The sequence below is a fragment of the Atractosteus spatula genome, chromosome 3, assembly GCF_055471065.1.
Source record: "Atractosteus spatula isolate fAtrSpa1 chromosome 3, fAtrSpa1.hap1, whole genome shotgun sequence".
Taxonomy (NCBI): Eukaryota; Metazoa; Chordata; class Actinopteri; order Semionotiformes; family Lepisosteidae; genus Atractosteus; species Atractosteus spatula.
Genome location: NC_142708.1, coordinates 6825814 through 6839234, shown reverse-complemented (window position 1 = coordinate 6839234; position 13421 = coordinate 6825814). Strand labels below are relative to the sequence as shown.

General features: G+C 49.4%; 1 protein-coding gene across 1 annotated transcript in view; it reads left to right on the top strand.

The window, feature by feature from the left end:
* nol6 (nucleolar protein 6 (RNA-associated)) overlaps positions 1 to 12987 on the top strand; it is a 28425-nt gene extending 15438 nt beyond the window's left edge. The window contains exons 19-26 of the mRNA XM_088910322.1: positions 1283 to 1446; positions 2915 to 3067; positions 3321 to 3418; positions 6444 to 6568; positions 6672 to 6761; positions 7467 to 7664; positions 10741 to 10842; positions 12573 to 12987. Of these exons, the coding sequence (XP_088766448.1) occupies positions 1283 to 1446; positions 2915 to 3067; positions 3321 to 3418; positions 6444 to 6568; positions 6672 to 6761; positions 7467 to 7664; positions 10741 to 10842; positions 12573 to 12722 (1080 nt within the window). The 3' untranslated portion in view covers positions 12723 to 12987. The remainder of the gene's footprint in view (positions 1 to 1282; positions 1447 to 2914; positions 3068 to 3320; positions 3419 to 6443; positions 6569 to 6671; positions 6762 to 7466; positions 7665 to 10740; positions 10843 to 12572) is intronic.
* The last annotated feature ends 434 nt before the right edge of the window (positions 12988 to 13421 follow it).

The window sequence follows — 13421 nt, the reverse complement described above, 5'->3', positions numbered from 1 at the left end:
CTCCATCTGAAATGCTTTGTGTCGTCCGCTGCTCTGCAGGTGTTCTTTGTGTGGTGGAGGATTAGACTGTGCCGCTGGTTTGGGTGGAGTACGGGAGGGGCGAGGGTCTGTACCCTCTGAACTCTGCTGCGATCACTCTCATAGTGGCGTGTGAGGAGGCCAGTCTGTTACAAAGCGAGTCGATGTGTTTCAGTTAGTAGTGGGGTATTTTGGTGGTGTTTCGACTAATAAAGTAAAAAACCTTTAAACCTTTTAAAGGCAAAACCTGCATTTTGGTTCGTGTGGGAAGGTTAGTACTAAAACTCTGGGATTTGACGCAGCAGCCTGGTATTAATATCGCCGACTTCATCTTTGCATTCCTGCTGTTGCATATTGAGAGGAAAATCTAGATTTTTGGCAGCCAAAATACTTAAATATACATATCGCATCCTCATCTCTGAAACCAAATTTATTAGCAATGTATACAACAGCAGTTCCATTAATAGGTTAGAAGTAGGTGGGTTAAAGGGCCTTTATCTCTGCGCTGTTTGTGCTCAGATGCCTCTGTTGCCTGTGAATGCAGGTTGGCTGGACTGCACTGGACTGCACTGGACTGCACTGGACAGCGCTGCTCTGTGCTGCTCTGTGCTGCTCTGTGCTGCTCTGTGCTGCTCTGTGCTGCTCTGTGCTGCTCTGTGCTGCACTGGGCTGCGCTGCTCTGCGCTGCTCTGGGCTGCTCTGGCCTGCCCTAGACAGTGCTGCTCTGTGCTGCTCTGTGCTGCTCTGTGCTGCTCTGGACAGCCCTTGACAGCCCTAGACTGCACTGCACTGGAGAGCACCGGGCTGCGCTGCTCTGCGCTGCTCTGCGCTGCTCTGCGCTGCTCTGCGCTGCTCTGGACTGCTCTGGACTGCTCTGGACTGCTCTGGACAGCCCTTGACAGCCCTTGACAGCCCTTGACAGCCCTTGACAGCCCTAGACTGCACTGCACTGGAGAGCACCGGGCTGCGCTGCTCTGGACTGCTCTGGACTGCTCTGGACTGCTCTGGACTGCTCTGGACTGCTCTGGACTGCTCTGGACAGCCCTTGACAGCCCTTGACAGCCCTTGACAGCCCTTGACAGCCCTTGACAGCCCTTGACTGCTCTGGGCTGCTCTGGGCTGCTCTGGGCTGCTCTGGGCTACACTGCCCTGGACAGCCCTGGACAGCCCTGGACAGCCCTGGACAGCCCTGGACTACTCTGGACTTATCCAGGCTGCTCCGGGCTGCACTGACTCTGGACGGGCTGGGCTGTGTGTCTTTCAGGACGGGCTGGTGTTCCGGGTGCAGGTGGCTTACCACAGGGAGCCGCAGGTCCTGAGGGAGACGGTCAGCCCCGAGGGGATGCTGCGTTACCGTGACAACGCGGAGGCCCAGCAGCTGGAGCTGGAGACGCTGCACCGGCCCTACCTGACCAGCACACTGCACGGGTGAGAGGCCCCGCGGGGGGCGTCTCGATGCTGGGGTTCACCCTGGGCGGGCTCAGCAGCTACCCCAGGGACTATTGCGGGGTCTGGGGGCTGGTGAACACAAAGTATCTCTCGTGCCAGGGTACCGCAGAACACAGCATGCAGTTTTTTTTAAATCAAAATATACTTTATTTCCATGGCGACATCTCACAAAAGAAACACTCTCACAAATTTAGTAAACATTCCGACTAGGTATGAACTTCACATGCAATAATAGCTTTCCGAACGGGGGTGATTGTCCATGATCGATCCGTGCGAGTGGGTGATGGGTCCCTCCAAGCCAGACCACTTGCTTTTGTCCATTAGTCCCTGTACAGGGCCCAAAGTCCTTTCCAGCGCTCCCTCAGTGGAACACAGCATGCAGTTACGGGCAAAAAGCAAGCGGGCCGGCGAGTCCTCCACCTCAGACAGAGAAATATTGGGCAAATGGATGAGCGCCACGGGCCTGTGTGGCCTGCCAGGGCTCTCTCCTGTCTCAGTTATGAGGAGACACCTGGGCCTCGTCAGGAGCGTGCGGGACGTCACTGAGCGACAGCACTGCTCCTCTGGTCACAGAGCCTGCAGCACGTCCAGTTTCCAAAGGGTCTGACAGCTGGGCTTGTCAGAGACAGGAGCTCAGTCTTCCTGTGGAATTGTGGGATTGATAGGAAGGCCTCTGGGATTGTGGGAGGCTCTTGCCATAAGGCGATGTCAAATTTGCTCAGTATAGAAGATGCTTTAATTAAAGCAAAAAATGCTTGGTAATTAAAAAAGCTTGTAGTAACATGTTCTTAAGAATTACTCTTTTACCCTTTTTTCTTGCTTTGGGGGAAGATATCAAACATTGTGAAAGAAGAACAATTAATATAAGAACCTGCAGTTTTTAAAAACTGGAACAGAACAAGCTGTTCTCCAGTGGGTGTCCTAGAGGAATATTTTACTGCACTCTGTCTGCACGTCCAAATCGGGACGTGCCGGTTTTGGGTTCATCCTTTCAGGAATGCAGGGAAGAGGTAGGGTAGAGAGAGAAACTGACAGCCTGAAGTCGGGGTACAGGGGTGTAGCAGTCCTCACTGCTGCCTCAGCTTGTGTGGCGTTGGCACGCTCTCCCTGAGCTCGCTGGGGATCGTGCTGGGATCGTGCTGGGATCGTGCTGGGGATCGTGCTGGGGATCGTGCTGGGGATCGTGCTGGGGATCGTGCGGGGATCGTGCGGGGATCGTGCTGGGATCGTGCTGGGGATCGTGCTGGGGATCGTGCTGGGGATCGTGCTGGGGATCGTGCTGGGATCGTGCTGGGATCGTGCTGGGTTGGCCCGACCAGCTGTCCGGAGTTGTCCCGGTTCAGCCTGTCCCCCACAAGGATGGCAGCCAGCCTCCCCGCCTGGGGCCTGGGCGCTAACTCTCCTCCTCCTCCTCCTCCCCCTCCTCCTCTGCCGCCTGTCCTGTCAGCCTCCAGCAGCAGCACCTGGCGTTCGGCGCGGCGTGTCGGCTGGCGAAGCGCTGGCTGGGAGCCCAGCTCTTCCTCGGGGAGCTCAGTGAGGACGCGGCCGACCTGCTGGTGGCCTCCGTCTTCCTGCGGCCTGCGCCCCACACGCCTCCCGGGTAATACTTTCTCCTTCGCCGCCCGCCCGCCCGCAGCTTCTCCTCCTTCCTTCTAACTGCCGTCACACCAGAATCCCCGTCTCTCCGCCGTCTAACCTGGGCTCCTCTGCCAGTCCCTCCCTTTTCCTCTCTGCACTTGGCTCTCAATCCCTCTGGCTCGGCTTCTCTCTCCGCCTCGCGCTCGCTCGCTCCGGCTCTGCGCGGCTCTCTGCCTCTCTGACAGCCTCAACCGCACGTCCTTCATCCCCCCCAGCTCCCCGCAGGTGGGCTTCCTTCGCTTCCTGTACGTGCTGTCCACCTTCGACTGGAAGAACAGCCCCCTCGTCGTCAACCTCAACGGAGAGCTCACAGGTGAGCGCGTGGTGTCGGCGGCTTGAGGTAGAGCAAGGAAAGCCACAGGGGACAGGGCGGAGAGGGAAGTGGGAGGCTTTCTGAGTGACGCAGAGCCCCAGGGGGATAGTTCCCTACAGCCGCAGGAGCATTCTAGGTAAAAGGTGTCAGTACCAGTTGTCTAAATAATTATATAGCTAGAAACAGACAGACATTAAGATGAATCTTAACATTTAGACTCCAGCACATTCTTTCTGTTTCTTAAACGTTTTGGGCAGCCAGTCACTACCCACGATACCCATGGTCTTGCTTGGCCACACCAGGATCTCTTTGTGTGGCAGAGTTAGACCTCTCTGGGCTGGGCTAAGGCAAGGGACACAGCATTCCAGAAAGAGTTCTGTAAAGCGGGCTTTAGGCAGAGGTGTACAGATGCGTGCTGCCATGCCTTGTAATGGAGGTTCTAGCAGGAGCAATCTTGGAAAAATTAAAGTCGCAAGGGATCGACCATAATGATGGGTGACTTCAGCTTCCATTGCACATAAAATCCAGACTGTCATAGTGTCCACAAGACACAAGGGAATGTACTTGTATTGATTCTGTCTTTCCAGCCAAGTAAGGACAGAGAAAGAAAGAGCAGAGAGGCCAACTGAGGATTTGTGATAACAACATAGATACTTAATTGATCCCGTGAGGGAAATTGCAGTGCAAAAGCAGCTTAGCACAGTCAACACAGCACAGTGTAACTAAATAATGCAACAGTACAATACATACAATACCGTCGGTGCAGTCAGTGAGAAGTGCACTAAAATAAAGTTGCTCACAGTACAGAATATACAAAAAACAGAACAGTACACAAAAAGTTGTATTACACATTTAAAATGTAAAAATAGATTGCACAAAAAAACAGTTGTAAACAGGAAAAACCAGATGTAAGAGAGTTTAATGTTTAGTCCAACATGTCAACATGTCAATGTCAGTGCTGCTCCTGCCCTGACACACAGTGGACGAGTTGTACAGTCTTATGGCAGAAGGCAAGAATGACCTCCTGTAGTGCTCTCTGTCGCACCATGGTTGGATCGGCCTGTTGCTGAACGTGCTCTTCATTCTCACAAGCATGTCACAGAGGGGGTGGGAGACGTTGTCCATGATGATTAATTTGGACACCATTCTCCTCCCAGCCACTACCTCCAGGGGGTCCAGGTCAGACCCAGTGACAGAGCTTGCTCTCCTGATGAGCTTGTTCAGCCTGTTAGCATCCCCTGCTCTAATCCCAGAGCCCCAGCACACCACCGCGTAGAAAATGGCGATCGCCACAGCCGACTGCTAGAACATATGGAGCATCTTACTGCACACGTTGAAGGACCTGAGCCTCCTCAAGAAGTAAAGTCGGCTCTGGCCCGTCTTGTAAATGGCCTCATACTGTCTTTTGAAGTGGTGCGTTACATTGTAAGGCAGAGCCCACCCAGTGCTCTGCTTTCCAGTTTCTTATCAGTTAGGCAGCATTTCAGAGTACTTAGAGGTAGACTAGGTTCACGTAGATACGGTCGCTGGTGGCACAGAGCGAACTCGGTGTGGAAGTTATCAAATCGGAATGTTTCTGGTGTAATGGATCACCTAAGAAAAGTAAAAATGCACTGTAGGAAGGAGCATGGCTTGGAACCAGCGCAAGTGTGCGCTCGGCTTCAAGGGCAGCGTTTCCACAGATCTCATGGGTCATGATAAATTCTTTGAACAAGCAGTGGTATCACTTGATAAGAGAAGAGCAAATGCTACAATGTCTGTGTTGACCTGGAGCTTTTGATAGTGATCACATCAAAGATTGAAAACTGTTGGGACAACAATTTAAATGCGCTAGCCTGTAAATGCTCACAGAAGGCACCGCTGAGTAGTGAAGCCTGTCCCTGAGCTGAAGCAGTTGCACTGTTGTAAATTCTTGGTGCTGTAACCACCAGTAAAGCTCTTCATGCTTTCTTGAAGAGTGCCACAGCTGTCTCTTTTGGGCACACTTGTGTTCCTGATTGTGGTGAACAATATGTACTGCAATACATTAGCACATCTGCATGCAGATGGGGGAGCAGCACAACTGGTAACAGCTGTAAATATGACATTTTTTCAGATCAGGCCCAGCACCTGGATATAGTAAGTAGTAAATAACTGCATGGACGTAGCTGGAACATGCGTTATGTGTATCCAGTAGATGGCAGGGTTGATGCAGGAGTAGATGGGGTGTAGGCGACTGCAGGTTTTGTCCTCAGACCATGTGATGGGGCAGTGAAACAGCATGCCTGGCTGTGTAGCCCAGTGTGTGTTGTGGTCTAATTGTGGTCTGAAAGGCATGTCATACACAGGTTAAAGGAAACTAATCCCTTCCACCTTGAGCAGAGATGAGTGCACCAAGATTTGACTACCATGGGTGAAGGCCGTTGAAGAACGAAACTTGCACGCAGGGTCAGATGCGGATGTTCAGATCGGGTGCTTTTAGAAAGTTGTTACGTGACTTAAGTAAACGACAAAGGCGTGATACTGCAGCACAGTTTCTAGGATCCCTCAAGACTTGGATGGGCGAGATTTTTGAGTCCGTTAAATTCCAGCTGTCAAGTGAGCTAGTTCAGCTCACAAGCCTCCTGTTGTGTCCGATCATTGAGGATCTGGAGTTCTTGTCTCGGGAACTGCTGCCTCTTAACCTCAAAGCCCCTGTTTAATTGCATCTCGGGACCTCTGTGTGGTTTTCATGTCTCCCCATGCTCACTTCAGTTTTATGGAAGCTCTCAAAGCCGGGCAGCTTCGGGGGAAAGGAGTTAAAACCAGTACAACCAGGACCAGCTGTGGGCCTGTAGCATAACAGAACCAAACGCATTTGACAGGCTGAGTAGCCTCCTCTCCTCTTTTGTGACTGCTCTGATTCCCGCCTGAAAAGATGGATTATTCCCCATGCTTAGTCTTAAGAATTATGACAGTGCTCGGGCACCAGCTGATTTTTACGTGATGAATTTGCATTTTCTGGTCATCAGCACTGACGCCCTTTGCACCCCTATTTCCTAAACAGATGCCGATTTCACGCAGATTAAAAACGACTTCATCGCATCTCGCTCCTCTCTGCCTGTCATGTTCATCGCCACGCCCAAAGACAAGAACCTGTCTGTCTGGACCAAGGAGGGCCCTTCTGTACAGGTAACCGCTGCCTCTCCTCCCGAGACGAACTGTTGCCTGCATGTTTTTATGTGCCTCCAAGAGAGGTATAGCCATGCGGTAAACTGTCTCCCTGTCTGCCCAGGTCCTACAGCACCTGATATTGGTGGCCGCGGAGAGCCTGAGGGTCCTCGAGACACAGTTGATGGACCCCACTCAGCCACAGGATGTCAAGGTAGGCACAGGCTGGGGTGTCCCTGAGTGTGCCTGTCTCTGCTGAATGATGTTCAGTTTATTGTCATGTGCACAAGTGCAATGAAATGATAATTTGCGTGTATGCTCCCCATACAAAGATATTAAGGAAACACCAAAAACATAAACACAGAGCAGCAGCAACAACAACAAGTTAAATAACATACAACAATGTCATTGTGAGCCAGTGATAGGGGTGGAGTTCGGTAATCATGGACTCTATGATGTGGAGACAATGGTCAGTGAAAATGTCTGCTGCTCTCTGTCCCCCCCCCTCACTCATTCTCACTTTCTCCCCCCTGACCTCTGTCAGTTTCACCCTCTAACTGCCTGGTGCAGATTTAGATAGGAGCTGCCCCATTGGCATGGCCATTTACAGCATTACCTGAATGGCTGCGTTAAGAAACAAGCAGAAAGACAAAGAATGAAACTAGCCATGCTGCTGGCACTAGTGATTGTTTATCTGTAGAATCTGTTTCAGAGAAGAGGACGAATTAAATCCAGTTCGGGAAGGTGGCCGGTCTGTGCTTTGCGGATGCTGTCCCTCGGGCAGGGCCTTTAATTTTCTGTTCTGGGGAAAAAACGTCTCTCCGACGCCTTTATCGCTCCACCTCTTCCCACAAGCTCTTCCTCTTCCGCAGCCGTGCCCCCTCTCGGGTCTGAATCCTACCCCTGCTCCTCTCCGCAGGTGGCTTTCCGCCCCCCTCTGGAGGTGTACGACGTCCTGATCCACCTGATCCCGAGGCAGGTGCCCGCTCACGGCCAGGCGATCGACACCCCCCACCCCGTCTACAGCCGGGGCACCCTGCCCGCCTCTGCGCCCACTGGCCCGGCGCTGCCCGTCGTAGACTTTAACCCTGTAGACCGATACCTGGTGGAGCTCAGGGTAAGCAGACACTTCCCTGCAGGTGTGGCAGAGCCTGTCGGGGAAGTTTATGGCCAGTTTCTTATTCTTATTTTCACATCTGATGGCAAATTCTAGGACCTGGTCCATTTGTCGCATCTAATTTGGAGGGGATATAATTGCCCATTAAAGGGGAGCTGCAGTCCTAATTTCTCAGCTCGGTTATTAAATCCTGGTCCTAAAAAAATGAATTGACGGTATCGCAAAATTTGACAAATTTCAAAATAAGCACAAGCAAATCGTGGACTTTGTGAAAGTACAGTGTGATCTCCATGTTGTCGCAAATCCCAGGTCTGGACTCGGGCGAGAGCAAGAGTTCATGTGAATTGCGGCGTGATGCTGCCCTTCCTGCTCACTAGTCACTGTAATGACTGATGTAATATGATGTACAAGAGAATGAGTACAGGTTGTGCAGCTGGCATTTCACAGAAAAGAACCGTGATCTGCATGCAGAGTTTTAACAATTAAGTAGTATTTGTTGGCAGAAACCGTCTGGAGGTCGAGAGCAATATTTCTATTGGATTATAAGAGATGCATTCTCCAGCCTGCTAGTGTACCATGTAACAGTGGTGTTTCACCTCATTGGACGTTTTGTTGCCTCGTTCTAAATCACAGACAGTGATTGCAATTTGTTGTTGTACACACCTGCAAATGATATTGTCTATATTTCACTTTCAATGTGGATTGAAATGAAGTCATCCATACCGATTTTCTAACCCTGAAATATGAAGATAGTGCTGCAGTTTCCTGTTAAATGTCCCTTCTCTAGCATGAGCTCCTAGCAGTACGTTCTGCTGTACTGTTTTCATGTCCTTTCTCTTTGACCTTTGTGTTTACTGACAGCCTGTGGTCTGCCTCAGCAGCAGGTGGAATATTTCGGTTTGCAGCTCTCGAACATGGTGCTAAAATACACGTTACAGTCTTTGCAGTATATATATTGCAATATATGCAATCATCTTGTCTCATGGTACGTTGGACGCAGTTGTCCGTCACCGGTTTGTACTTCCCCAGGCAAGTGGCAGGCCTTCAGTTTGAACCCTGGGCTCTGGGTGGGGTTCTCCCAGGGTACTTCTATGGTTTTGGCGTGAATATCATGCCCGCGTCTCAGGCATGTGGGGCAGAAAATGTGTGTGCGCGCGAGGGAAGTTACAAAACACTGGGTTTCATGCAGAAAGAATGTCAAGAAAAAACACAGCTATTTTTTTACATTTTATTATTAAACACAACTTTAATAAAACAGGGATTGATTCAGGCAGAAACATTTAGCTGACAGTGCCTGGCTCTCGTAGAATCTGGGTTTTCTACGAATTGCTTTGCTTTGTAGAGAAAGTCATCTTTGCCTGAGTGGGAGGAATTTGTTCTTTTTTTTAAAATAAATTCTGTGTAAATTCAGCTGCTTGACCCTTAAGGATTCCAAAGCTCGACGCATCTAGAAAAAAACCATGAAGTAGCCATTATACACCGGCAGCCCCACTTCGCAGTGAGGAAGGAGGGTTTCCCAGGTCCTGCTCTCACTTGTATGTTGTGGTGAGTGAAGGCATTCCACTCTCTACCAGTAAAAGAGAAGAGCTGGGCTCCACATAGACAGCAGTGGGTCACCTCTGACATTCACAAATATGTCAGATGACATGACTGGCCTGGTTTCCAGTCTGAAGCCTTAAGGTCCTGATCAAGCCACCCTAATAAGACCACCTTCAAAAATAACGAAGTACAGTAACTAACACAGCAGCGCCTGGCTGTTAGGAACCATCCTCCAGTAATGCAGAGCAATTTTGGTTACCCTGCAGTTGATGCATTTTAAGTACAATCTTAAATACTGCACTAGAAGGTTTTTCACTATCACTGAAACACTATGGAAGATGAGGGGCTATTAGACTAAGAATCACGACAATCATGCTGTTTTGCTGCGCCTGTGAATTTTTAATGTGTGGCAGCACAATGCCGGGAGGTGTGAACACAGGCCCAGCCCATTGCCAACTTGATATGATATTTTGATATTGACTAAAATGATATTTTAGTTTGAGGCATCTGTGGAAAAGAGTGATTCAAAGTGCAATTCAAAACAGCTTCCATGAGTACAAGTATGGCCCAAAAAAACCGGTACGTTTCTGCTGTGCCTCCAGAGGTAACCGGGTTTATGGGAAGACGGATCTGCCCTCTCTGACGTGCCGAGCCTTGTGAGGAGGCAGAGGATCTCGGCCCATGGAAGGGTTGTGTAAAATCCGTCACTGTTGTCCGGGTGTGTGGAGGAGCTGTGGGGACGCGGACCGCAGCAGCAAACTGCACCATACGAGCAGCTGCCTGGCTTCTCAATCTCTCTCTCCTCGGGCCTGTCACGGGAGGCAGCTCTCAGGAACGGCCCCACGGCGCTCTGTGGAAAAGTAAAAACAATAATGACCAAAAAGACAATAACCGAATAGGTGGAAGTCAGATTTGATTAAAAATAACAGTGGTCTCAGTTCGCCTCTGGACTTTGCAATAACACTTCATAGAGCCTGTGGTTCATCTTTCACAACGCCTGAAAGGCTCTGATGCAGCAGGGATGACTCAGTGCTTTCAGTACTCCTTTCCTCGTGGCCTTGTTATTAGCCTGTTGATCCCCAAACATCAGGTCTTGTGAATATGGAGTCCCCAGTCTTCACTCTGACAGTTTGTCCCATCCCAGGCTCTCAAACTGTTATTATGCTCGCAGGCAGTTTGCTCCAAATGACACGCCGCTGTTTGAGTGAAGGAGTGCCAACTATTCCTACCTGTAGGCGGCACATTGGCTCTAAAATTCCACTTATGCCTTGTGGTCGCAGTTTTCTTGCTGAGTCTTTAAGTAGTGGGCCTCCTGCAGGGATGTGCATACCTGAATCAAACCTCCCGCAAATCTTCTCTGTCTTCCAGGCGAAATTGGGTGGAGCTGTCTTGGTCTCCTGTGTGTGTGTAGGGCCTGCCCTTCACTCATTCTTGACACTCCTCTTTGAACTCCTTCCAGAATATTTGCCGTCTGCTGGCCGAGTCTGTGGGGACATGGGATGCACTAACCCCAGTGCTGCCGCTTCTCTTTTCCCAGGATGCCTTTGGGGACTTGGCCTTGTTCTTGTATGACCCATACGGTGGCACGGTGATCGCAGTGCTGTGGAAACCCCAGGCTTTTGCACCTCAGCCCTTCAAGGTGAGAGCACGGCATGCTGGGAGCACACGGACTGCCCATGGGCACTTACACCACTGGGCACTGCAGCTACTGGACACAGCGAGGTCAAAGTGTTCTCATCAGCTTCATTTACACACAGCCTCTAATAACATGTGCCAGACACAGCAGGTGGCTCCAGTACGAGTGTCACATGCCGTAAGAATTAAGGTAAAATGAGTTAGACAGACGGACTGACTTGACCAACCATGAGAACTGGCACTTCAGAGACATTTCACTGTCCTGATAAGAAAAGGGAAGAACAGACACGTTTTGACTATGTATTGGATCAGAAACCTCTTTAAAAGCTGTTGTGTGCTGAATGTTAATTCACTTTTTTTTTCCAATTCTAGCTTTATTGTCCCCTAGGGGAAATTCATTTTACGGCACAGTCAAACACAACACACTGACAAATACACATCATCAAAAGGGAAGAGAATACAGTAGTGTTACAGTAGAAAAGAAACGAGAGACAGGGTAGTTTCTTTGTATTGTTTAAGTGTGTAATTGCAGTGGGGATGAAAGATTTCCTGAGTCTGTTGGTTTTACACCTGGGGGCACAGAGGTGTCTCCCAGATGGGAGAAGTGTGAATTCACAATGCAGGGGGTGAGACACACACTCCCTGATGCTTTTGGCTTTCTTAGTCACCCTCTGTTTGTAAATGATTTGATTATTCCAGATTATTTTGCCACTTATATTTACTAATTTACCCAGCCTGTTACAATTACCGGTACTTATGTTGCCAAACCAACAAGTGAAGCAGTATGTTAAGATACTTTCAATGAATGATTTGTAGAAAAGTGTAAGGATAGTTTTATCTTCCTTAAAGTAGCTGAGTTTTCAGTCTCTGTTGGCCTTTAGCAATGATTTAGGAAGAAATGGATCATACAACTCATAAATGAAATAAAAACAACACAGCGGGTAGTGTATAAATTATTACTGTGCAGAAACATCTGTCTTAAGAACATCTGTGCAATATTACCTTCTTTTCTGGACTGAATTTGATGTTCTTTGAAAGACTCACTCAGCTCAGATTTATTTTCACACTCCATCCAAATTCTTCATGAGAAAATAAGGTCCAGAAGGTTTAGGGTTTTAGTTTTAAAGGTGTTCAAACAAAAACAAGCCAGTCTGCTCAAAATAAAACTAAAGCGCTTCTTAATATGAGCAGTAGCATCTTGAGAGGGGGGGACTACCATCACCTGCTTCACTACACTTACTACTATAGTTACTACTGCCCTAATTCACTCCACCTGACTACTCTCTTTATCTCCCAGTAACACACCCTTAAATACGCCACAACCCACCTGAAAGCTCATTTAATACAACCAGTGAATACTGGAGAAGCTGTCCCGATCGAAACTATTTGTACATCTTTGAGGCTGTGCTTTTGGTGGTCACTGGTGGTAGGAGTGGGAATGCTACAGTCCTTTCATGGAACAACCTTCCTCAACAGTTATCTCTCCATAAGGTTAATGAATGCTGGCAGAATAAGAGCCAAAAGGTAGTTTTCCAGAATCTAATATACAGAGAGATTTCTTTACATACTGAATGGCCATGACTCACATAGTGGCCTGTATAGATTTAACAACTGATGTGCACACCGACTGTCACACCCTGGAACTGAATGAGTGACGTGCAGTGACTAACGTGTTTGTGTTTATTTTTCTGAATAAGTACCCCGTCGGTGCTGTTGTCTGGTTTTCTGTCTCAGACCTCCCTGACGAGCGCGCGCCGCGTGGAGGTGGTGGGAGGGGAAGCTCACACTGTGCCCAATGTGGAAGCCATCCTGGAGGACTTCCGGGTCATGGGGGCGGGGCTGGTGAAGGACGTGGAGGCACGCACGGAGAAGTGGGTCATCTGAAGACCTGTCCATACTGAGCACCATGAGGACAAGACACACCCTGAGACAGCACCGGTCCTCAGATCAGACCAGCACCAGACACCCAGAGATGCTAAAGAACTTCTCGGATATTTCTCTGGACTGTGCTGTCACACCAAGTTTCTTTCAGAGACGAAAGCCAGCCTGCTCTCTTTTGGTATCTGAAACTAACCTGTAGAACAAGTTCATAAATTATGGCTTTGTTTACACTTGTATTTTTTAATTAAAACAACGTACTGACCTTCTTGTCTTTCCAGTGTACAATGCTGTGGACTTTCAGGAAAATAAAAAAAGCCCTTTACTGGAAGAGCTGCCATGGCTGACCGGAGTCTCTCCTGGGCTATGTGTAATAGTGAGGGGAGAGTACAGGGTTGGAGATGATCTCATAGGTCGACCCCTCACTGACAAACATATTGCTTAATTCAGGGAAAACCTCCTTGCTGTAATATAAAACTGCAGTGTCTGCATTATTGGGTTGGGCTACACTGGCCTCTCCACGGGGTCCTGGCAGGGCTCCAGGAGGTACAGGGGCAGTGTAACACCGCAGTAATATGGCGAATCAGGATTGCAGAGCACGTGGCCAGTCTAGTGGCAGTCTAGTACAGCAGCCAGTACCTGGCAGGGCTGTGAACTAAGCACAGCGTCACGGGCTTCAGCAGGACGTTTGCACACAGGACTGCA